This window comes from Euleptes europaea, chromosome 1, assembly GCF_029931775.1.
Source record: "Euleptes europaea isolate rEulEur1 chromosome 1, rEulEur1.hap1, whole genome shotgun sequence".
In the NCBI taxonomy this organism is placed as follows: Eukaryota; Metazoa; Chordata; class Lepidosauria; order Squamata; family Sphaerodactylidae; genus Euleptes; species Euleptes europaea.
Window position 1 is genome coordinate 4,102,892 of NC_079312.1, and position 25,551 is coordinate 4,128,442.

The 25,551-nt window shown below is 48.0% G+C and overlaps 1 protein-coding gene across 1 annotated transcript; it reads right to left on the minus strand.

Annotated features, from left to right (window-relative positions):
* Nucleotides 1-1,948: 1,948 nt before the first annotated feature.
* On the minus strand, nucleotides 1,949-20,726 carry LOC130493467 (BOLA class I histocompatibility antigen, alpha chain BL3-7-like). Its single transcript, XM_056867220.1, has 8 exons — nucleotides 20,660-20,726; nucleotides 18,036-18,305; nucleotides 15,632-15,910; nucleotides 11,938-12,222; nucleotides 11,122-11,208; nucleotides 9,578-9,613; nucleotides 8,041-8,073; nucleotides 1,949-2,040 (listed from the first exon to the last, which is right to left on the minus strand). Exons 1-8 carry the CDS (start codon nucleotides 20,724-20,726, stop codon nucleotides 1,949-1,951), a joined length of 1,149 nt encoding a protein of 382 aa, XP_056723198.1.
* Nucleotides 20,727-25,551: the final 4,825 nt, after the last annotated feature.

The following is a 25,551-nucleotide window of genomic DNA, read 5'->3' on the forward strand; positions in this document are numbered from 1 at the left end:
GAAGCCACAAGCAGATAGCCGTTGGTCTCTTCTCACATAGCGGTCTTTCCTGCTGTGAATGCATAAAAAAGGAAGCTCAGTAAGCATCATGGAACTCCTGAGGGAAGATCATTAGAATCAAAGAACTGGATAGGGAAGCCAAGGTCACCAGGGCCACCTGTCAAGAGACGGGTTCACCTAGCAGACTCTGGTCAATCAAGAAGCATTGGTTCAAGCTTGGGCCTTAACCTCGGATTCTCAAAGAGTGAGATAAGGAAGATGGGAGACTGACACAGGTGGCCTACGCATTTCATCTCGTTAGTACAAGGACCCATGGGTGGGAGACAGTCCTTGCTTAATAAGGCCCTGCCAATGTGGGTTGTTTTGCTTAAAGGTAGATCCTTCATTCTACTCAATGTCCTTTGTCTAGATTACATCTACCTTTGGGACATCTCTTGATTCTGGGTGGGCCATGTTATCTGGAACACCTGAGACCTCCAATGCCCCTCCTCCCCAGCCCTTTCCTTATTTTCACTTGCATACATACATCCCTCCCACACCAGTTCAGGTGTGACTGCATGGTTCACCCAAAAGCCATTGGAGAACAAAGGCAAAATCAAGAACCCAGAAGATCTTCACAGAGGCAGATGCAAAACTCTGGACTGACCCCTCCAAATGCATTTTGGGAAGCGCAGTAAAAGGGTTCATCTTCACTGCTCTGACCGGTCATCATAGTTATGTCAATTCCTGTCCTCCCCTTCAGTGTGAAGTCCACGTAAATCAGCAAAATAAAGGTGTTTCTATTTCCAGGAGGCAGCCCCACTCCGACTCACATACAGAGCACCCTTTGGGCCCCTGCCCATTTCTGGGGGTCTTGTAGACCAGACTTTGCCATTTTATCCTGGAGCCCCTCAGTTATCATCTGCCACATTTCTCCCAAGCCAAGACATCCATCTTTTGAAGACCTCCATCTAAGGAGAGTTTTTTAGACGATCAAACAGATTTTGCAGGTTTTTTTTAAATATGTACCAATGACCTCCCTAATATAGTAAATACTCACACAATGGGTTTGCATCAATTAACAATATCATTTCCAAAATCCCAAGAAAACACTAAACTTCAATGGCACTTTAAGAATACAATAAAACTATCCAAGAAAATAATTCTACAAGAGACATGAAAACGACCTATGAATACTTGTACAGTTCAGTAATAGACCGACAGATAACCGGCCTGTAATCAACAGATACTTCAAGGACAGAGTTGGTCACTCACTTGGTGGCACTCTACAGGCTGCCTGGTAGTACCTTCGCCTTCTCCCTGAAGGACAGAATCAGAAAGAAATATCCTAAAAATAAGAGTGGCTTTTCAATGGAACTGATTATTGCAGGGGGATCTCTCCCCCCCCCCTCACTGGAAGTCTTCAATAAGAGACTGAACAGACACCATCCAGGGATGCTCCAGCTTTGGGTTTCCTGCACCGTACAGGTGAATTGAACTAAAAGGTCCCTTCCAACTCTAGGACTATGACTAGGCCAAGGGCTTCCAGATGGAAAGAATTAGAAAATTGGTGTCAGAATTGGTGCAATATTCAAGCTGCTAAAAGGATAGGTGGACGGGGAAGAGGACCCTCCCCCAACTCCCCCCCACCCCCATGAACATATGCTTACTCACAGACTCCTCGTTATTATTGAGAGTTTTGTTTTTAATTTGAAAACAAAAATGATAGAAGGCATACATGGGCCCAGCCATAGAGAGCATGACTTGGATTGTGAAGGTTCATGATAAGTTCTGCGTCAACGGCCACATACTGCATGACCCTCCACATGCTGCCCAACCTATAAGGGGAAATATGGCAATTGAGGGTACTGCCAGATTTGAGGGTGCCAGGAAGCCAGTGACATCAGCATGTTCTCCATAAGAGTATCCCACAAAGGGAGATGCACACACAAGCAGAAGTATCCAAAAGTTACTCATGGAAGTAGAAGACGATCCCAGCCACAAACAGACCTGCCACCGCTCCCGTGAGGACCCCCACAATGAGCACCACCTTGGACAATCCTGAAATGGGAAAAAAGAACAAAAGGATTGTCGTGAGCCCCAAAACATCTTCCCATGTGTCCGAAAGGCGGGACATACACAGAATTAGGTAGGGGGGGAAAGAAAGCAGAATGTGCCCCCAGAGAATAGGAAAGGTAGACCTGGAAGCTTCCAGTGCCTCTCTCTTTTAATTAATCCTTTGGTGACTTTTTCTATACATTCCAATTACAAACTATATAGAAGAAGAAGAAGAAGAAGAAGAAGAAGAAGAAGAAGAAGAAGAAGAAGAAGAAGAAGAAGAAGAAGAAGAAGAAGAAGAAGGAGTTGGTTTTTATATGCCGACTTTCTCTGCCACTTAAGGGAGAATCAAACCGGCTTACAATCACCTTCCCTCCCCCTCCCCACAACAGACACCCTGTGAGGTAGGTGGGGCTGAGAGAGTGTGACTTGCCCAAGGTTACCCAGCTGGCTTCCTGTGTAGGAGTGGGGAAACGCATCCAGTTCACCAGATTAGCCTTCACCTCTCATGTGGAGGAGTGGGGAATCAAACCCAGTTCTCCAGATCAGACTCCACCGCTCCAAACCACCGCTCTTAACCACTACACCACGCTGGCCCTGCCCCCAAGGGGGAACTTTGGAGAGGCTAGAAATCAATGGCTCAGCCTCCCCCCACCTTTTCTAGCTTGCAAGGCAGTCAAGAAACTGGGGGTAAAAATCACTTTAAAGAGAAATAAAGTACCGTAGCAGTTCAAGAGGCCCAGGCAAGAGTAGAGACGATTTAAGGCCAACAACAGAATAAAATATATACCTTTCTCTGTGTTTATGGACTATATGTCAAAACAGGGAAACTGTTATCAAATGGATGAAGTAGAAGAGTCTTCAGAAGGAAAAACTGTTACGGTGGAGATTTCAATGGAGTGACGAAGGTTAAATTAGAACATCTGATAATACTGCTTCCAGATCTCTTCCAAAGTCTTCTCAAAACTCAGTCAAGAAAGACATTTTATGAAGGTTCAGTGATGTATGTATCCAAGGCAAAAATAATCTACCTTTTATTCTGTGCCAAATAATATTTTAGGGTATATTTCTGGTTCTCCCAGAAATAATGGCACAAATTCAGGATATTTAAATCGGGCCCAAGACTTTTGCAGTTTGTGACCCCGTTACAATTGGGTGGATGCTCAAAGGGATTACCGTAGGCTGACAATTGGGTATGTGGTAGGGTTGCCAACCTCCAGGTGGGAGATGATCTCTTACAATTACAACTGATCTCCAGACTATATTTATTAAATCCTGAGAAAACTCCCTGAGATTTTAGTTCATACAGCCATTTTCTTTATTTATTCATGATTTTAAAATATGGACCACAATAATTACAGAAAGGGTGAACAAGGTTATTTCTAAACTGGTAAACCAGTTCTGCCTTTTTGTTACTTATGAAGGAGTAATAATCTTTACTTTATGACAACACATCCAGCCTGAACACTGATACATGTGAACATTCCATGACTTTGAATACATGTGAACATTCTATGACAACTAAGATACATGTGAACATTCTATGCCAAACTAATCTCATATCTTTTTTTTGAAAGAGTGACAAGTATGGTAGATGAAGGGAATGCTGTAGATGCAGTGTGCCTTGATTTCAGTAAAGCCTTTGATAAAGTCCCCCATGATCTTCTTGAAACAAAGCTAGTAAAATGTGGGCTGGACACTGCTACTGTTAGGTGGATTGGTAACTGGTTGACCAACCAAACCCAAAGGGTGCTCATTAATGGCACAACTTCATCCTGGGGAGGAGTGACCAGTGGGGTACCACAGGGGTCTGTCTAGGGACCGGTACTATTTAATATTTTTATAAATAACTTGGATGATGGAATAGTGAGCATGCTAATCAAATTTGCAGATGACACCAAGTTAGGAGGGGTAACTAATACCCCGGAGGATAGGGTCAGAGTTCAGAATGACCTTGATAGACTGGAGAGCTGGGCCATAAGTAATAAAATGGATTTCAATAGGGGGAAGTGTAAAGTACTTCACCTAGACAGAAACAACATAAAGCACAGGTACAGGATGGGAGGTAGTCGGCTTGACAACAGTACATGTGAAAGAGATCTGGGAGTCTTAGTGGACCACAAACTGAACATGAGTCAACAGTGTGATATGGCGGCTAAGAAGGCCAATGCAATTCTGGGCTGCATCAATAGGAGTATTGTGTCTCGATCAAGGGAAGTAATACTACCACTGTATTCTGAATTGGTCAGACCTCTCTTGGAATACTGTGTCCAGTTTTGGGCTCCACAATTTAAGAAGGATGTTGACAAGTTGTAGCGTGTCCAGAGGAGGGCGACCAGAATGATCAGAGGTCTGGAATCCATGCCTTATGAGGAGAGACTTAAGGAGCTGGGTTTGTTTAGTTTGGACAAGAGAAGGTTGAGGGGAGACATGATAGCCATGTTTAAATATTTGAAGGGATGCCGTGTTAATGAGGGAACTAGCTTGTTCTCTGTTGCTCCAGAGACTAGGACACGGAGTAATGGATTTAAACTAAGAGAAAAGTGATTCCACCTAAACATTAGGAAGAACTTCCTGACAGTGAGGGCTGTTTGATGGTGGAATGTGCTGCCTCGGAGGGTGGTGGAGTCCCCGTCTTTGGAGGTCTTTAAGCAGAGGCTAGATGGCCATCTGTCGGGAGTGCTTTGATTGTGGGATCCTGCATGGCGGGGGGAGAGTTGGGGTCACTGGGGATGTGAGGGGAGGTAGTTGTTAGTTTCCTGCACTGTGCAGGGGGTTGGACTAGATGACCCTGGTGGTCCCTTCCAACTCTTATGATTCTATCACACCAGCCTAGCCTAAAGCCTGTAGGAAATAGAGCTTTAGCCCATTTGAAGCAAATATAATTATGTACACAAGTTTATTGCTTTTAAGTGAGAATAGAGACAGTGCATTTGAGAATGAACGCAGCAACCCCTCAGCCTCAGACAATGTCATAATCACTGCAGCCGATATGCCACACCAAGCATAGGCTATAAATGAATTCCATTATCTTTTAAAAAGATTACCATGTTGATTGCAAACACAGCTCATTTACAATTTTTTTGTATTTTGTATTTTTATAATATAAAAACAAATACAATAATAACAAGAAAATAAAAAGAAATTACAAGAGTATCAATTATACAAAGTTATAAAGTTCAACAAAGCCAAAAAATACCCTTTTGACCCTCCACCCCTTAAAAAGTGACCCATCACCTGACTTCCGCAGAAGTGTCTAAACAGTTTTGAAAATTGTTAATAATAAAGGTGGTTCTATTCCACAAACCTGGAAACAGGCAAATATAGTATTAATACCAAAATTGGATACAGATTTATTGGAAGTTAAGAACTTTAGACCTATTTCATTATTAAACAATGATTATAAATTATTTGTTGATATTTTAGCCACAAGCTAAAAAAAATACGGTATTAAATGAGTATAAAAATAAAATCAACCCCAATTACCATATATGCTCGGGTATAAGCCGACCCGAGTATAAGCCAACCCCCCAAATTTGAGGGCAGAAAAGGGAATTTCTTATTGACCCGCGTATAAGCCGAGGGTCAATAAGAAATTCCCTTTACCGGCAATGCTGCGCTCTAAAATGGCGGCCGCCATTTTAGAGCGCAGGGATGGTCTCGCCCCTGCCCCAGGTTGCCCTCCCGCCAGCCTCCCGGGCCCTCCCGACCCACCCCGACCCACCCCGACCCCAGTGCCATCCAAGGGGGGGAGGGGGAAGATCCCCTGAACCCCCTACTCACCGGGAGACGCGGCGAATCGGCGGCAGCGGCGCAGCCATCCTGTGCCTGCAGGAGGCCCCCCCAGGCCGCTGCCGGCCGCAGGGAGCGGCGCAGGCGCGGCGGCGGCGCGGCCTGGAGGGTCCTCTTGCCGGCCCAGAAAGGCTGCTGCCAGCTGCAGGGAGCGGCCTGGGTGCGGCAGCGGCAGAGGCGCGGCCTGGAGGGGCCTTTTGCCGGCCCAGGAAGGCTGCTGCCGGCTGCAGGGAGCGGCGCAGGCGCGGCGGCGGCGCGGCCTGGAGGGTCCTCTTGCCGGCCCAGAAAGGCTGCTGCCGGCTGCAGGGAGCGGCCCGGGTGCGGCAGCGGCAGAGGCGCGGCCTGGAGGGGCCTTTTGCCGGCCCAGGAAGGCTGCTGGGTGCGGGTGCGGCGGCAGCGTGGCCCTGAGGGGCCTCTTGCCGGCCCAGGAAGGCCACTGCCGGCTGCAGGGAGCGGCCCGGGCGCGGCGGCGGCATGCCCCTGAGGGGCCTCTTGCCGGCCCAGGAAGGCCGCTGCCGGCTGGGGAAAGGTGCGCGGGCCCGGCGGCGATGGCAACGGTAAGTTCCCCCCTCCCCCCTCTACCGTATTGACCCGCATATAAGCCGAGGCCGGCTTTTTCAGCCCTTTTTTTGGGCTGAAAAACTCGGCTTATACGCGAGTATATACGGTAGTTAGGGGGGGAAATCCCTCTAAATCCAAGCTTATACAGTTAGAAACTGGAAGCCACGGCACAGGATTAGGTGGCACAACAAACAAGAGTTGAAGGCAGCAGAAACTCTTTGCGTGGGATAGCTGATCCCCAGAAACTCTTGAGTAGACCCTCTTTGGTCTCTTCTTATGCTTCAGGCACAGAAACTAAAAAAAGCAACAAAATGAGAGCTTTGAAGTCACCACGGAATTGTCAACATGCATCAAAATCAGAGGGTGGAACACAAAGGCAGTCCTACCTAATGTTTTGCTAAAGCAGGGGGCATCTCAGCCACACAGATCAGGCCACAAGCAGAGAGCAGGTGCCAAAAATGGACCGACTGAATAAAGGGCAGAAGTCGTTTTAGTGAGGAAATGACTCCACAGCTCCACAGTTACTGACAATGGCTATAATTTCGTTGATGCTCAGAGGCTACCCTAAAAGGTTGCAAGACTCTGTTTTCAGGTGAAAAACCAGCCGTGAGCAGACTTTGCCAAATTGCAAATGGCTGCTGGCCTATCAGACAACTAACTGTTCTTGCGAGAATGCAGAGTGCTCATGGGACTCAGAAGATTCTGGAACTGAAATCCTAGCATTTCCCAGCAGGTAAGGGCAGTGACAAAACAACAGGAATTCCTTTTGTGAGAGGAAAAGGAGGAGTCTCTCTCTCTCTCCACTAGCCATAGGAAAAAGAAAACCGAATTCTGGACTCATTCCCCTCTTTTAGGAGCTTCTGGGTCTGCCGTCCCTGATGATAGAAGTGTTATCTGAGTTTCATGTTGGAAACTTCATTTCCAGGCATGTTGGGGCCTGATTTGGATTGGGGCCATAGGAGACCAGGAGCCTTTAGCTTCCTGCCACACTGTTTGCCTGATCTGAAATGGCCCCAAGTAACTCTTCTGTGCGTCCTAATTGGGCCAGCGCGTGTCTGGAAATTAAATTCCAAGCACAGAACTCTTAGAACAAATCTATCAGCAGGAAAGAGTTGGAAACTAGGAGCTTAGGCTCCAACACTATATGAGTTTTTTTGAAAGATATTTTTCTTTTGCACCTTCGTTAGTGAATGTTTTCTTGGCAAATAATTTTCTTCCAATGACTTTTAATTAATTTTTTGTTTTTACAAAGTCGGTGTTCATTCTCCTCCCATATACATGCCTAACTTGGTACATGCTAAATTTGGTGGGGAGACACCTCCATCTTGATTTTTTAAATTATTAAGATAGATTTAGCTCCTGACAACTGACCCCACACTCAGAGTAAATGGAAGTGGGAAGCCAGCAAAAACCAGTAGAACTTCAATGTTTATTTGTTTGTTTAATTAACAGGAGGACTACAACCGATTTCTATCTGCTGCTGTTGGAAGGTTAAAGGTTTAGGTTCCCTGGAGGTGTAGAGAACAGGGCTGAAATAACACACATAAACCCTCTTAAAATCTGGGCACATTTCCCACAGAGTCTGTCTCAAGAAGGGTCCCCCATTTCCAAGACTGGTACCAACTGACACCCCTGCCATAACACACTTACCATTGCTGGAGGTGTCAGACCCCTGGTCACTTCCTGCAAAAGTGGTGAGGGGGGAAGAGTTAAAATCACTTGGTTAATTGTGGAGAAGGCACTCCGAACCCTTCAGCTCTGATACAAACACCACACACCCCTCCCCATGGTTTTTAGAGGTAAAAAAGCACATGCTGCAGAAGATCTGATCCTGGATCCCTAACAAAACATATAATCTGACCCAGATGAATGGATTCCAAAGGCGTACCAAAGGGTGGGGAGGGGCTGTGGCTCAGGGTTGAGCCTCTGGTCCCAGGTTCAGTCCCCAGCATCTCCAATTATTTATTTTTTATTTAACTCAATTTATACCCCGCCTTCTCCCAGGAAAGATGGTAGGTGATTTGAAAGTCCTCTGCCTGAGACCCAGGAGAGCCGCTGCCAGCCAGAGTAGACAAGACTGACCGTGATGGGCCAAAGGGTCTGGTTCAGGATAAGGCAGCTTCATGTGAACAAAGAAATGGACAGAGATTCCTGCAGAATAACCAATTTACTTGGAACCTGCAGCCAGAGGTCATTCTGATTTGTGTGCACACCCCACAGGGCCCTCTTTTCTTTTTTCCAGCCCCTTGTCCCCAGCCTCTTTTTCTCCCCCAAACCCACCCCCCATTCCTCAACCTCAAGGTAGATTCTCCCGCAACTCCCACTGTCTCAAATCCATGTCTTGCCTGTTTCCTTGGTTCCAAACCCAAGGTCATCACCATCATGAAATCTCCCTGGACTCCAGGCCCTTTCTCTCCCCAACCTCCAGGCCCCTCTATCCATGTCCTCCTTTCCTGCCCTGTGGGACTCTTTGTCACTTTTGGACTTCTGACATCTTCCTGCAGCTAACTATTCATTTTTCTTACAGAAGAGCCACTGTTTGACAACATAAATCATCAATACATCTAATTCTCAACACGGCCCCATGTTGAGCTATGTTCAACCCCCTTCTGCCTGTTCATGTGGACTCTAAAATGACGGGAGGGAGGGGTGACTTAGTCCTAAAGCTGCACACGGCATCAGAAAGGGGGGGCTTTTTGTGGCCCCTTCTGTGCCCAATGGGAAATTCCCTCTCAGAGTCTCATTTCTGCCTCTGGGGCTTGATCTTCCAGGTTATAACTCTCCATCCTGAGTGTTAAAAGACCTTGGAAGGTATTTTAAGGCTGGCTTTTTTTCTCCTCTCCCCTTTTGGATGAAGGTAGTTTTTACAGGTCATGTTTTACTGCTTGGTGTTGTTGTAAACTGCCTGGAGCACATTGTGGGGTAGGCAGGACAGAGACACCTCAAAAGCCTTTATTTCCTTTTCTCCTGTAGTTTGCCTTCTAGGCTGGCTCTCTGTAGTCCCTGCCTGGATCAGGAGCGACCTGGCTGTAGATGGACTGAGACCCCCCCCCTTCTTTCCCTGGACCACTTAAGTGGGTAGGGAGGGCTGTGAGTCTGTCATCTGATTCTTCAATGGACCCCTCCCCCACCTGCCCCCAGCTTCTGTGCTGAAGAAACACCCCAGTGAAGAAGGGACAGGACTCACTTGCTGTTGCTTTGTAGCCCTTCTTTTGCCGTTTTTCTGCAAAGAAAGAACCAGGAAATTACAGTCAGCAGGGGCACCCAGAGACCATTCATCCACACCCTGTACAGTGAAGCCGGCCCATTGGGTTCTCACCCCCCACCCACCCGCAGGTGTCCTCCGGTCCCCCTTTAACCAACTTCCACAAGTCTCCCCAGGCTATTCTTGGTTAGAGAGAACACAGATGCCACTCGTTTACCCTTACAGAGGAACAGAGAAATGACCCCCCTCAAGCATCAGAGCCAGAGTCATGACTAGACCCCCCCCACACACACACACACACACACAGGCAGGAGACAACTGTTTAGAGACACCGGGGAAGAAGGGAGAGGAGCAGTCAGACCTCCTAGAATCATAGCATCAAAGGGCAATTCCTTTTTACAGTGAGAAATGGAAACCAATGAGTCTTCACGATTCAACAACAGCATTTCCGAGAATTCTTAAAATATATACAGTTGTCCTTCCTTCAATTGTGATGCGGAATTAAAACAATTGAAACAATCCTTTTTTCTAGTACACGTGCCTATTTAAAACTGTTGGGAGACTTAGGGTCTCCAAGGTGGTGAACAATCAAAACACAGGAGTAGCCAGCTTTAAAAGGGGATTAAATAGGTTTATGGAGAATACCTCTATCAGTGGCTACTGGCCATAGTGGCTCAAGGGAACCTCCACATTCAGAGGCAGTAAACCCCTGAATACTAGTACTAGGAGGCAAAGTCATGGGAAGACCTTGGACTCTGTGCCCTATTGTTGGCCCTCCAGAGGAACTTTAAAATATTTATAACGATTAAATAAAACATATAACATAGAGACACAGTACAGGGAGGAAGGCCAATGAGAGGGAACACCAGACACTGAAGTCTGTGGGGCTTCATTAATTCCCAGTGGGTTTAAGTTCTGGAGGAAAATCCGGCCAAGGGGCAAGATGATCCCATTTGCCTTCTATCACCCTGAAAGGTAGGTTTTGTAGGTTTTCCATGAGAGTTTTATTCCACTCTCTTGTGTAGAAACCCCCTGCCTCTGCCTCATGGGGGTGGACCAGATGACCTTCATGCCAGAAGAAGGAATTCCAGCCAGGGCTGTGGGGAGACCAAATTCTGGGCCCCTCCTTCCCCTCCCCTCTGTCTGAGGCACTTGAGGCCTGGGGGGAAAGGCCTGCAACCTGCCCTACTGTTGACATGTTGGGTGGGAGATTTTAGTGTTGGTTTCTTGTCCTGTCCTATCTGCTTAGTACGACTTTTGCTGTGATCTGGCTGGGGTCCTGCCTTGCAAGAGAAAGGTGGGTAGAAGCATTTCAAAATATACTAACAAAGAGTTACCCAGTCCATGTTCAAAATGCCAGGATGTGGGGCAGGAGTTGTGGGTGCCCCTCAGATCTGCGAGAATCATCTGCCGCTGCCAGGGGCCCTCTGTCTGCCACCCCACAATCGTCAGTGGGGATGTACTGCAACAATCACACAGATACAGAAACACACTCTGCCCATCCAAGGCATTTCTTGTTTACTTACTCCTGTAGAAGAGGACCCCAATCCCCAGCAGGTTGACAGCCAGGACCAGCCCTCCAAGGATGCCCAGAGAATGCCCCAAGTTGGATGCTGAGGATGAAAGGGAGGGGAAACTATCATTATTCCGACTGGCAGCAGCTCTCCAAAGCTTCTGGTAGAGATTGTCCTGCCAAAGGATCTTGGGCTGTTGGAGGAGGCAGGTGTTGTCTTTAGCAGCCAGCATGGTGTAGTGGTTAAGAACGGTGGTTTGGAGCAGTGGAATCTGATCTGGAGAACCGGGTTTGATTCCCCACTCCTAGACATGAGTGGCGAACTGGATTTGTTTCCCCACTCCTACACATGAATCCAGCTGGGTGACCTTGGGCAAGTCACAGTTCTCTGAGCTCTCTCAGCCCCACCTATCTCACAAGGTGTCTGTTGTGGGGAAGGGAGGGCGATTGTAAGCTGGTCGGATTCTTCCTTAAGTGGTAGAGAAAGTTGGCATATAAAAACCAACTCTTCTTCTAGAACTTTCTGCGTCCAACACAATCCACACACAGCTCCTGCCCCTACGTCACCAGATATCAGCCCCCAGAGCCCCCCTGGACTTTCTGCCACCAGTTCCTTTAATATGGGGGAGCAAGCAACTGGCTAGTACCCCATATACTATACAGGGTCCTACTGGGGGATGCCATTATAAACTGTGAAACTGCTAAGGTGTGTCTGCGGGGTGTCTTTTCCTGGAGTCCCTCCTTCCTCCTGGGCAAAAATCCCCCTTCCACACTCTGCCAGCCCCCCACTCCCAAGGAGGCCAGCTTGCCTCCCCACTCGGTCTCTCACTTGGATCTTCATAGGCCAAGTCCAGGGGCTCCAGCAGGCCGTCATGTTCCACCCGGCACCGGTAGCGGTCTCTCTCCCTGGGGTCCACTTCGATGCTGAGCCAGGTGTGGTAGGTACCGTCGGAGTTGGGGAAGACACCCCCCGTGAAGGTGTCTGGTTTCCGGTCCTCCCCATCCTTCATCCAGGTGACCTCAATCTCCCTGGGGTAGAACCCGTGGGCTCGGCAGATGAGGGACTCCCGGCCATCGTAGCCTGCCTTGCGAGCTACCTTCGCTGTTGGAGCCTCTGTGGAAAAGGTAACACTGGTTTGTATTAACAGAGGACAATCTTTTGAGGCTGTCAGGATGGAGGGTGGCACTGAAGGGTCCCCACGGGGTCATCCAGTCCCACCTCAAAGGTTGGATGTAGCAAACCTTCAGCATCTCCAAAGGATGCAAAACTCCACAGGAGGGGATTCTGCAACCTATCTCAGCATCTTAGTCATACTTGGGAATGGTGCTCCTTTGATTTGGTTCTTTGGTACCTGCTTCCTGTATCAAGCCAGCATTCCCCCATGCCCCCATTTCCGTGTTCCCCGTTTAGCCTTGAAGCAGATAAATAGCCGGAGTGACTTGAGAAATCCATTGTTAACTGTTCCAATGAGTTATGGATCTCTGGTTCTATGCCCAGAAATCTCTCAGGACAGAACACTACAGCAACGGCTCCTTTTTGGAAAGTATAATTCTATGCTCAGAGGAATGTCCTGCTGTAGCTGGTACTTAGCAGGCGATGCTCCAGAGTCCTGTATTTGCCTGTGTACACATATTCTCTGTAAGATGGTTAACACCCTGTGACACGGTTGAATCTCTCAGATCTTAAATTCAGCAAAAGCTCTCTCTCTTCTCTGCAAATCTCTGGGTAATAATCTTAGAAATTTCAATTAATTTCTAAATTCAATTTAGGTAGAGGAGAAATGTTATGTATGCTCATCAGTTCTTAATTCCTATGACAATTGCCCAGACTCCTCCATACTGAGCTGTCACAATTTTTGACATCAAAAGCTACAATCTTCTCAGGGAGGGTGGAAGGGAGTAAAAGGCAGGTGCACACAGATCCTCCAGATTTTTTACACATAGGGAACCCCCCTCCACACAGACACTCCCCCACAAACTGACCAACTATGCATCAACTCGGGTGTCCTTAGACTGGATCCTAAAAATCACGGCTCTTACACTCCATGCTGCTACTGGAGTGCAAATACATGGAACCTCTCATTTTGTTCAAGCAACCTTCTAAAATCTACTGCCAGTTCAAAGAACACACCCAAGTTCACAGGCTACACCTGAGAAATTATGGGAGGGGGTTGTGGCTCAGTGGTAGAGAATCTGCTTGAGATGCAGAAAGTCCCAGGTTCACTCCGCGGCATCTCCAGTTACAGGGACTAGACAAGTAGGTGATGGGAAAGACCCCTGCCTGAGACCCTGGAGAGCACCTGCCGGTCTGAGTAGACAATACTGACTTTGATGGACCAAGGGTCTCATTCACTATATGGCAGCTTCATGTGTGTGTTCAATACTTCATGGTACAAACACTATATGGTGCAAAAACAAGGATCCAAAGCCTCATGGAACCTCATGATTTTTTGAAGGAATCATCTGAAATAAACTTTAGAATTACAAATTACATCCATCTCCACTGAGTGTTCTGGGGGGAAAACAGAGATCCAGTGCTTTGTGGCTCCTCCACAGATCAAAAACTTGGATCCAAGGTACGAATCCTCATGGATCTTCACCGTTTTTCCATGAAGTCCCACAAAACTCACTGCCAGATTACATACCACATCCATTTCCACAGACTGCCTAGCAATCAGCACAGGTCCACCACTCTGCCAAACCCACTCAACAAATAAAACATGGATTCAAGTCACGGATCCTCCCGAATTCATATGATTTTTACAATGAAACATTAAACAACAAATTGCTTTATGGAACATTTACATTCCAAACTCTAACTAACGGGCCTTTTAAAAAATATTGCAAGAGGATCTTATAAATTTTGCAGAAGGCAAAGTTATTCTAGCGGGTGACTTCAATAGTGTTATGAATAAACGGATGGACAGGTTGCTCAAGAAATCAGACACTCCTACTCTGCCTTATATGTCTAGTAAAGCATTCAAGGTATTGATGTTAATAGATATTTGGAGATTGTGTAAGAAAATTAATAATATGATAACTGTAATCCAAGATGAAAAGGGAATAAGAATAACACCTCGTCCATAAACAAGGAATGAATTCATCTTGTATTACAAAAATTATGTGCATCACAGGAACCTGCTGAGGGCCTGTGTGGCCCTTCCCCACTCTATGATTCTGTGATATTGGAAGTCGGATAATATTCCCCAATAGAAGAATGAATCATGAAATGTAAAGAAACCTTTTTGGTAATCAAATGGGCAGTCTTAGAAAGAGGGAAGGGTATATCTCAGCTAAATAGAGTTTGGCAAACTCCTTTGTGGCTATCACCAAAAGAAGCCTTACTTAGACAGCAAATGATACATGAAAACAGATGGATAACATACCAGGATTTACACAAAACGATTGTAAAATGAAAAAGAGAAGAAATAATGACAGAGGAATTGGTTTCTCTATGCAGGGGATTCTGCAGCCTGTCTCAGCACTTTGTCAAACCTCTGAAACTACAATTAACAGTAAATTCTATCACAGAACCACAGTTTCAAAGGGAGCTTTACTCTCGAAAGCTCACACCCCGAAAATCTGGTTGGTTTCTAATACGCTGCTGGGCTTAAATCTAGCTCTTCTACTGTTAAAAATGCATGTTATGTATTTCTTATATGTGTTTTTTTGTGTGGCGGTTGCTTCTATTGGAATTTATTTTGGTTCTTTGGTACCTGCTTCCTGCAACAAGCCAACATTTATCCCTGTCTCAGTGTTCCCCATCCGGCCTTGAAGCAGATAAACAGCCGGAGTGACCTGAGAAGTCCACTGTCAACTATTCCAATGAGTTATGTATCTCTATGCCCAGAAATAACTCAGGACAGAACCATTCAGCAATGGCTACTTTTTGGAAAGTATAATCGTATGCTCAGAGGAATGTCCTGCATTAGCTGTTACTTATCAGGAAATGCATCAGAGTCACATGTTTTCCTGCGTAAGCATGTTCTGTGTAAGATGGTAATACCCTGTGACACAGTTGAATCTCTCAGATTTGCCCCCCCTTCAAGAAATCCTGGAGGCTGGAAGGGGGTGGGGGGAGAGGGTCTTTTGGCACCCGCCTACAGCCAAGCCCCTCCCCCCCACACACAATGGATGTGCCTTCCCTCCTGCTATCTGCAGTCCTTCTTTCCTTCAGACCCTTGGCCTCCCAAGCACTAGGGGTGGGGTGGGGGACAGAGGGAAAGGGGATGACCAATCAAAATAAATTAGAAAGGCGTTGTTTCAGTTGAGAGGGGAGAACATGGGCCTATCCCCCCCCCGCCGTACAGGCTTTTCCACATGCCTGCCCAGCTCTGGGGCTGCATCCTCACAGGGCAGAAGGAAGTGGTACTCGTCTTTAAGTGCTCGGCCCCCCTTCCAATAAATCCTGGAGGCTGGAAGGGAGTTGAGGGAGAGGGTCTTTTGGCACCCACCTAGAGCCAAGCCCCTCCCAGCCCCTCCCGCACACACAATGGATGCCCCCCCACCCGCAGGCTCCTCACCTGTCCTCAGTAGTGTCTCCTTCCCATAGTCCAGGTACCTCCGCAGCCACTCCACACATTCCTCCTCCAGGTAGGACTTCCAGTATATGGTATTACGGGCATCAGCATCCCAGTTCCTCTTGGTCTGTAGGGCCTGGGGCACGGGGGCCGTCCAGGTGAGGGTCTGCATGTCAAAGGCGATGAAGTCCTCCCCATCGTAGGCGAACTGGAGTTTCCCTCCCGTGGGCTGCCTGTCCGGCCCCACCTCACAGCCGTACATGAGCTGCAGGTTGTGGAAGCCTGGAAGAGACAAGCAGAGATGGGGGAGTGGGTGTGTTGGGGATGTTTGTGGGGGGCATCTCTCCCTACCCAAGAAAGGAAAATAATATGGGGAGTGGGGGCTTGAAGGATCTTCAGAAAGGCAAACCCCTCCTATTGGGGTCTTACCCCCTATTCCCAAAGTGGCTGCCCTGAAGGAGCTTCACATACCCCCCCTCCTCAGGGACCTGCTTCTTAGGAGAACAGATTGGGGGGGGTGTGATTTCTTGAAAAAGCTCCACACAAATCATGGGGGGGGGTGTTCAGGAGCAAATGTCTCTCCCCTCCAGTCTGATTGAATGTGGTTTCTGTACACTTGGGGGGATTTCCTAAGATAAAAAAGGATATGGGGGGTGTCACTGGCTTCAATCATGTATAGGAAGGGGAAGACCCCTTACGCCTCCCTGTTTAGGGTCCTCCAGTGGATTCCGGAGGAGGGTCTCTCTTCCTTACACCAAAGGGATGCTTTTCTCTCTTGCTGCTCCCTCCCAAGGAGGAAGTGAGGGGATGAGAAAGAGTCTCAAAGTTGCTATGGGCGCAAAGGTAGCCCCTCAACTATCTCTGCCCCACTGCAGTATTGCCCCCAATATCCCCACTACACCACCTTCCTGGGTGCAAAAACTCACCCCAGAATCCTCTACAAGCACCAGCCATGACCGCCGCCCCCCACATGCTATCATTAATGGCACAAAAAATAAACCATGTCTTGGCACTTAAACTGAATTTAGGTCTTGCTACCGGCCTTCCCATTCCTCAATTAAGGCCACAATCCTCTGCACTGCACTTTTTTGGGAGGCAGATCCGCTGGGCTTTCTTCTAAGTAGACAGTTATATATTCTTGGCCTGAACCAGTTGACTCAACACAGTCAACCTGTATGATCAAGTATTACACCTCATTAATCAGACAGAGCTAAAGATTCAGGACAAAACCAGACGCAAGATTAACCAGTACTGTATTATTGCTAGAAACAAACCCGTTAAAGTACTCAAGAGGTATTTATTGCTAAGCTGATCTTGATGTGGGAAATGGCTTCCCAATATGGAGCAAAATCCAGGGGGGGCTTCAGAAGAAGCCCTGCTGGAACAGACCAAGGCCCATCAAGTCCAGCAGTCTGTTCATACAGTGGCCAACCAGGTGCCTCTGGGAAGCCCACAAACAAGACGGCTGCAGCATCATTATCCTGCCTGTGTTCCTCAGCACCCAATAGGCATGCTCCCCTGATACTGGGTATAACAGGTGTGCATCATGACTAGTATTAATTATGACTGGTAGCCATGGGTAGCCCTAAGAACATGTCCACTCCCCTCTCTTAAAGCCTTCCACGTTGGCAGCCATCACCACATCCTGGGGCAGTAGAGTTGCCAGCTCTGAGTTAGGAAACACTTGGAGATTTTGAGGGTGGAGTCTGAGGAGGGCAGGGTTTGCAGAGGGAGGGTACTTCAATGCCATAGAGTCCAATTACCAAAGTGGCCATTTTCAGGGATGCAGCAGTTAAAGGGAGAAATCTCTGAAGAGGTCAATTTAAGGAGTGGGGGGAGAGAATAGCCTCGGGAGGACTCCAGCCCTGAAAAATATTACCATATTGTTTCACTGCAAAATTAAAAACCACTTGCTTTCAGGGTAGATGGCCTGCCAAGGGATCCCACCCAGAAATACAAATGGAAAGGAGAAATGCTGGAAAGAGTTCTAGGTGCCAACTGGCAGGTCTGCCTTCCCTCTTTCAGAATGAGAACTCTTCTGAAGAATTCAAGCCCAGGGTTGGATCATATTTGGTCTCGGTGTGTGTGGGAGGGGTGGGGGGTTCTTTTCAAAATGGCAAACTCTTGATGTACAGTAAGATTAAAGGTGAAACTAATTATCTGAACAGTAATTACTAAGAAGCTTTGTTAGGGAACAAATGGAATATATATATATATTCCTTTCAATCGTCTTCATATTTTGGCAGGGCTTCTATGCAACTTATTAAATAAAAATTTGATGGCTGGATGCCCAGGGTTTGGTATTTGGTACAGTGTCACAGTTCTTGCCAGAGAGAAAGTACAGAGAAATTTCCAGCGCTTTATTAAGGGGAGGGAGATATTCTCTGGCTGCCCTCTCCCCACTCACCTCCACTGCTCTGGTTGAAGCGATTCCGCATGGTTGCCAGGTCTGTTCTGAACAGCTCCTCATTACCCTGCAAGATCATGCTCTCCTCCTCCCAGTACTTGGAGTCCACCTTACTCATCCAGGGGGCGATGGGTTCCTTCTTGTGGGTGTGGCTGTCATAGCGAGCGATGGGCTGGTCGTCCACATAGCCCACAGTCATGAACTGGGGAAGCCCCAGGCTGGACTCAGACAACCCCGTGTAGAAATTCCTGAAGGAATGCGAAGTGGAGCCTGGAAGTAGAAGAAGAATTGGGTTTTTTTATGCCGACTTTCTCTACCTTTCAAGGAGAATCAAACTGGCTTACAATCGCCTTCCCTTCCCCTCCCTATAACAGACGTCTTGTGAGGTAGGTGGGGATGAGAGAGTTCAGAGAGAACTGTAACTAGCCCAAGGTCACCCAGCTGACTTCATGTGGAGGAGTGGGAAAACCAACCCAGTTAACCAGATTAGCATCTGCAGCTCATATGGAGGAGTGGGGAATCAAACCTGGTTCTCCAGGTTAGAGTCCACCGCTCTTAACCACTACACCATGGGGCAACAGAGAGAAAGGGGGCAGAGTTAAGGGGACTTTAAGTGATAACTCTCCCAGACTCACAGGGTGTCTGTTGTGGGGAAGGGAAGGAGACTGTAAGCTGCTTTGATTCCCCTTCAAAGGTTTAGATAAACAGGGTATAAACACGAACTCTTCTTCTTCCTCAAAGGGGTTCTTCCAGCCCTTGGGAATTAAAAGGGCACCTCCCAGGTTCTGGCCCAGAAAGCGGTTCTGGAAGCCTAAAGCAGTGTACTTTCTGCACTGCGTAAGAAGAGTACCCGAGCTGGATCCAACCATTAGACAACCTGAACCATCACCCCCTTCCTAGTAGCCGCCACTGGGATGCCAGAAGGGAGCTCCCGCACACCTGCAGGCTGCTCCTCCCTAGCACGCTGCAGTCAGTGTCATTCTCATTTTGAACCCGGACGTCCCAGCCCTAGAGCCTTATCTACTTCTCCATGTGTGTTACCCTCTTTCCAATCCACCTATTACCCTTGCGACTTCTGGTGGCAGTGAGTTCCACAAGCCAGGCACTCAACGACTAAGGGAGCAACACTCTGGACTGTCCGAGATTCGCTCCCCATCAGTCTCCTAGTCCAGGAGCAAAGCTGCGGCCCACTTTCTCTCCCATGTGTGTGTGTAAAGTGCCGTCAAGTCTCAGCCGACTTATGTGTGTGTATTAAGTGCCGTCAAGTCGCTTCCGACTCATGGCGACCCTATGAATGAAAGTCCTCCAAAATGTCCTATCTTTGATAGCCTTGCTCAGATCTTGCAAATTGAAGGCTGTGGCTTCCTTTATTGAGTCAATCCATCTCTTGTTGGGTCTGCCTCTTTTCCTGCTGCCCTCAACTTCTCCTATCATGACTGTCTTTCCCAGTGACTCTTGTCGTCTCATGACGTGACCGAAATACGATAGCCTCAGTTGAGTCATTTTAGCTTCTAGGGTCAGTTCAGGCCTGATTTGATCTATAACCCACTGATTTGTTTTTTGGGCGGTCCAAGGAATCCGTAACCCTCTCCTCCAACACCACATTTCAAAGGAATCTATTGTCTTCCTATCAGCTTTCTTCACTGCCAAGCTTTCACACCCCATTTTGGGGTTTTCATGGCAAGAGACTAACAGAGGTGGTTTGCCAGTGCCTTCCTCTGCACAGCAACCCTGGCCTTCCTTGGTGGTCTCCCATCCAAATAGTAACCAGGGCTGACCCTGCTTCGCTTCTGAGATCTGGCGAGGTCAGGCTAGCCTGGGCCATCCAGGTCAGGGCTTTCTCTCCCATGGACGCACTTTTATCAATTTCTGCCCCCTCGACTGTTTTTCCTCCTAAACCAGTGGTTCCCAACCTTTTTTTGACCAGGGACCACTAGGACTTTTTTGTTCGGTGCAGGGACCCCAAAGTTCAAAATAAAAATTCTGAGAATTGGAAAATAAACTTTAATCATAACTGTGAGTGAAACATTAAACTTAGAATTATATTTGAATATATATATATTTATAATAGAGAACTTTTAATTGAAAATATTAATTTATTATGGGTTTATAACTTTGTTTCGCGGGCCTTAATTTAGTTCTCACGGACCCCTGGGGGTCCACGGGCCCCTGGTTGGGAACCAGTGTCCTCAACGAAGACGATCCCAACTTTTTCTCCTCTTCCCCCACTCCCCCACCCCCCAGCAGGCGTTCCGTTCTCAGGCAAAAGGAAACATCAGACTACCCCCAGACCCCTGCCCCGGAGTCGACACTGAGCTCAGGGGTCGCATTTTTTTTTTGGGGGGGGGCCCATTTGGGAGAGGCGTCCATCCTCTCCCAGTAACCCCTCCGCGCGCAGCAGACTTTTGCCAGGAACTGTAGAAGACGGGGAAACGACGCGGCCTCGGCCCGGCCCCGAAGCGCTTACAAACGCCAAACATTAAAGAACTTTGCAAAGAGCAAAGCCCAGCCCCGTTTGGAAACCAAGGGAGGTTCTTCTACACCCCCCCCCCAGCTTTGCGCATTACCCCTGTGCAAATTCAACCCCCTCCCCATATGGGGGATTTGGGCCCCCAGGGACTCACCGGAGGACCCCATCAGCAGGAGGACGACGCCCCCCAGGAGCCAGAGCCCCCGCACGGACCGGTTCATCTTGAGTCAGGGAACAGCTTGTGGGGAGGAACGCGGAACGAGAGCTGATTGGCTGGGGGAGATATTTTTCCACCAATAGGTGCAACGCACTCCGAATTGGTCAGTAGTCGCTGGGCAGACCCGCCGCCGGCAGCCGGGCGCTTGCGGGAAACCGAAAGTCGGCTCTGAGATGGGCTGGGCTGGGCTGGGCTGGGGAGGGGTTCCCCCTTGTTGACTCTTCGTATAGGCGGGTGGGGCTTCCGCGGTGAGGCTGCAGGAGGCCGTGCAAAGGTCTTTGTGCCGGGGGGGCGGGGGGGAAGGAAGCAAAGCCTTTTGCAAACCCTCGGTAAGGTTCAGGGCCGCTCGTTGCATGGGCAGCGCCGAGCACCTCCAGGAGGGCGGCCGCACCACCAGTCACCAAGCAGGCTGGACGAAACCCGCATTTCCCCCGCGGCCAGCAGGGCAGGCAAGCGGCCGGTGCGGAGCGGCGTTTCTTGGCTGTGCAGCTTTACAGCGGCAGGGAGGTCGCTTGGGGGGGGGGGTCTTGCTTCAGGAGAAGGTCCGCCAAAAGAGCTGCTCTGGGCTTTTTGCTTTTTAAGCATTTACTGCCCGGGATTCCCCCTACCCCTCTAGCCAGCTTAGCTTCATATGTGCAGCTCTTTCCAGATGTATATTCCAACCATTTGAAATTATCTCCCTTTGCTCTCCCCACCACAGTAATTCCTCAAGTTAAAGGCAAGATACATACCATACCCTCATTAGCACATTATCTTGATACTTACAGGACAATGATTAGCACATTACTTTTGCAGGACAGTACTCAGCTCAAACCCAACCCCTTTCTGACTATATATTACTCTTCCTACACCCTTGACACTGACCTTCAGTGTTACTCCTCTGAAGATGCCAGCCACAGCTGCTGGCGAAACGTCAGGAAAGAAAATACCAAGACCACGGTCACACAGCCCGGATAACCTACAAGAACCAATTAAAGGCAAGAGTCCAGGAGCACCTTAAAAGACTCACAAAAATATTTTCCAGTAGGGTATGAGCACTGCAAACAGTGAGCTGTGGCTCACGAAAGCTCCTACCCTACCAGAAAATATTTTTGTGAGTCTTTAAGGTGCTACTGGACTCTTGCCCTTTTCCACTACTGCAGACAAACGAACACGGCGACCCACTGTGAATTATCCTCAAGATAACATTCCCTCAAGTCAGTATCCAATTGCCAAAGCCAACACCTGTAACGTTTGGTCCCTTTCTGAGACCCCTCGTATGTAACACCTGTAATGGCACCTCTCTGGAGCGCTTTGAGGTGACATTTGTTGTGCTGCCTTTCTTAGCGTTTCCTACTTATTTTCGCAGCCATCAAAGACTCTCGCCTGAGACTCCGTCTTCAAGTACTTGAAGAGGGTGCCGAGTTGATTTCTGTTGCCCCAGAAGGTTGGAACAGAACTAACGGGTTGAAATTAAATCAAAAGAGTTTCCATCTAGACATTAGGAAGAACTTTCTAACAGTTAGAGCGGTTCCTCAGGGGAACAGGCTTCCTCTAGAGGCGGTGAGTTCTCCTTCCCTGGAGGTTTTTAAGCAGAGGCTACGATGGCCACCTGTCAGCAATGCTGATTTTATGACCTTATGCAGATCATGAGAAGGGAGGGCATCTTGGCCATCTTCTGGGCATGGAGTAGGGGTCACTGGGGGTGTGGGGGGGAGGTGGTTGTGAATTTCCTGCATTGTGCAGGGGGTTGGACTAGATGACCCTGATTGTCCCTTTCAACTCTATGATCCTATGATTTTTTAGCTGGACCCAAAGAACAGGATATTTTATTTGTATTTGGTAGAACAACATCAAGAAGACAAAACATCAATAGGACAAAAATAATGACTACAGGAGAATTACTCAACTTTAAGGTTTACAATGAGGAAATTGAAATTGTTCAAGACTTTCTATTCCTTCACTCCATCATCCACCAAAAGGGAGACTGCAGCCAGGAAAGAGAACGCATGTGTGGGCAGGTGTTGGGGATCTACGAGGCCTTCACCCCTTCTTCTGGCTCCATTTTCTTCCACCCATTCAGCACTGCAGCAGAGACACGTTAGGTGGGCCACACCCATTGCCAGCTCCATGCCTTCCAAGAGTTGCCAACCCTGCCTGCTTCTATGCAATCTAAGCCCAGGGAATGAGTGTATAAGAGTGGGGGGAGGGAGGGTCTTCCAGTTCTGTGGGGCTCTCTCTTGAGCGGCAGAGGCCAGAGCTGGCTGGGTCAGTCGATTCCTTGCATGCATTTTTTTTAACCTCCAAAGAATCATACATGATTCCATATGGTCACGGCAACTGTGGGGATCCTGCAGGCAAAGTTGGAAACATTTATTTATTTACATTTATTTATTTATTTATATTTTAATGCTGCTTTCCCACCCCATCAGCGTTCACATGGCAAACATAAAAACTGTTAAAAAAGGAGTCTCAAAGCGGTTTATAATCACTTTCCCTTCCCCCCATACACTACAAGCATCTTGTGAGGTAGGTAGGGCTGAGAAACTTCAGAGAGAACTGTGACTGGCCCCAGGTCACCCAGCAGGCTTCATGTGATCCCAGGGAACTGATCCCAGTTCTCCAGAATATAGTCTGCCACTCTTAACCACTATGTCATGCTGTTCAAATGTCCCCCCCCAGAACATTAGAACAATTAAAAATACATTTAAAATAGATAAATAATTCAGTTAAATACACATACAACACAAGAAGGAGGGTCGGTAACCATTACTGGGGACATGCCAAACAAACAAAAAAATCGATCAAGCTAACAGGAGGCACTAACAGGGAATTCTGTGTGGGGGTTTGGCAGGGGAGTGCAGGAAAGACTGAACTGCTTCCAGTATGGATCGAAGCAACATGGCTAGTGAGGGAGCAGAGATAGTGACCTGCAAAGTCTGCACCATGTTTGTCTTCTTACCTGAGGGTAATGGCAATTACATTTGCAGCAAGTCTAAGTTGGTAGCCCCACTGGAGGAGAAGATACAGGGACTTGAGACACACTTATCCACACTCAGTTTCATAAGGGAAGGAGTTCATGGACAGAATGCATGAAGCACTCCTGAAAGGGAAAAAGGAGAAGGAAGAGGAGAAGGTATTTCAGGAAATGGAGGTGCGCCCAATACAGGAAGAGGGCATGTATTGAGCAGGAAAATCAGGAGACATTCTGAGCTATTGCTAAGCAATTGGTTCCAGGATCTTCCTATAGATACTGGTTCTGGATCACTGGAACAAGGACAAAATTCTCTAATAATAACTCTTTCAACATTTCAGGCTGAAGCTCTGTTTAGGAGGCCTTTTAGAATGAACATATTGTTTAAAAATGTTTTCTTGCATTTTCTTGCATATAGGGAATATCTTTTTGCTGTGGCAGTAGCTGCTGCCAAAGCAACTTTTAAAAGAAGTTTAAACAGAAGCCTTGCTGGGCAAAAGCTCTCTGGCCCTGCCCACTTTCTGAAAACACTTGGTACATGCCAGGAAAAATGTTGGCGGCCACCATGATGCCTATGGGCACTATGCTTGGGGACACCTGCTCCAAAGTTTAAAAACATTAAAACATCAGCAGCAATGCCACAGCAAGCCAATAGGAATAAAGTAGCAGATGAGAAAGGGGGGGGGGAACCACAGTAAAACTAGCTGAGGGTGTGTGGGGGGAACTTAACGGAATGACTGTTGCTACTGATTACCATTTCTTTGCCTTGACCGTTTAAAAAAAGTTTTTAAAACCCTGGCTGAAAGAGGCCAGCTCCCCTCCCTCACTCCAATTTTTTAAAAAGGCTATCCGTGGCAGGGAATGGTGGCTGCAAGGGAGACCGTTCTGCATAGTTCTTTCTCCCTTCTGCTGTGAAAGTCTGAGTGGCAACAGAACATCCACGTCAGTTTTCCCCTCACTTTCCTTGCCTCAGCCGTCCATTTTTCATGCTCAAAAAATTGTAATAGGTATAGCTCTGTCGTTGTTATGCCATTATAACTATCTTCTGCAACAAAACACCAGTTCCCGGCTTTCAGGCTAGAGGAAGAAATTATCTAGCCTTTTCTTTGCAGAGATAAGGAGACGTCTGCCGCCCTAATGCTAGACCTATGAGCATTTTTTTCAAAGCCTGAAAAACAGCCCTGTAGTAGCAGGGGGGAAACAGGAGCCACAGAGGGCTGAGGTAAGGAATATGGTGCCAGAGAGGGCAGGCCCTGAAAAAAAAAACACCTTCCCATCCACACAGCATCCAAAGGCACTCTTGGTTACAATCTCTTCCTCCCTCCCCCCAAAAAAACCATATAAAATGAGGTTTCGGAAAGAGTAAGCAAGGGACAGCTGGAAACATGGTGAACAGTTTGGGGAAAGTTGGGGCAAACCTCTGGAAAGACTCTGGGGAGGGGGGGAATCCCCTCAGCAAGAGCGGGAGAATAGGGCTGAGGAGCCGGTCCCAGTCTCCTCTCAAAAGTCGGATGCTGCTATCTCCCGCTTCTGGGCAGTTCCGGAGAACCTCCCCGAAGCCGTCAAGAGGAGGTGGGGGGAGGCTCTTCGGCAGGAGCGGGGGGGAGAAGCTCTCCCGTCCCAGGCGACGGATGAGAATGGTACCCATAAGGACAAACACTACGTCCCCCTGGAGCTGCGGCGAGAGGTATTGGAATGGAGCCACAGTTCCAAAACGGGGGGGGGGGCATTTCGGGTTTGTGAAATCCTTGCACCTAGTAAGAAGGCAGTTCTGGTGGCCGGGGATGTGCCAGGACATCGATGTGTTCATTAAATCTTGTTCTGTGTGTGCGACAAACAAGCGCTTGATGGGGAAGCCCCCGGGATTGCTAAAGCC

Coding starts and splice junctions, on each gene's coding strand:
- LOC130493467 (XM_056867220.1), bottom strand. CDS start 20,726: ATGAACCGGTCCGTGCGGGGGCTCTGGCTCCTGGGGGGCGTCGTCCTC. Junction 12,223..15,631: donor GGAGACACTACTGAGGACAG/GTGAGGAGCCTG, acceptor CCTTTTCCACAG/AGGCTCCAACAGCGAAGGTA. Junction 9,614..11,121: donor TGGGGTCCTCTTCTACAGGA/GTAAGTAAACAA, acceptor CTTTCTTTGCAG/AAAAACGGCAAAAGAAGGGC.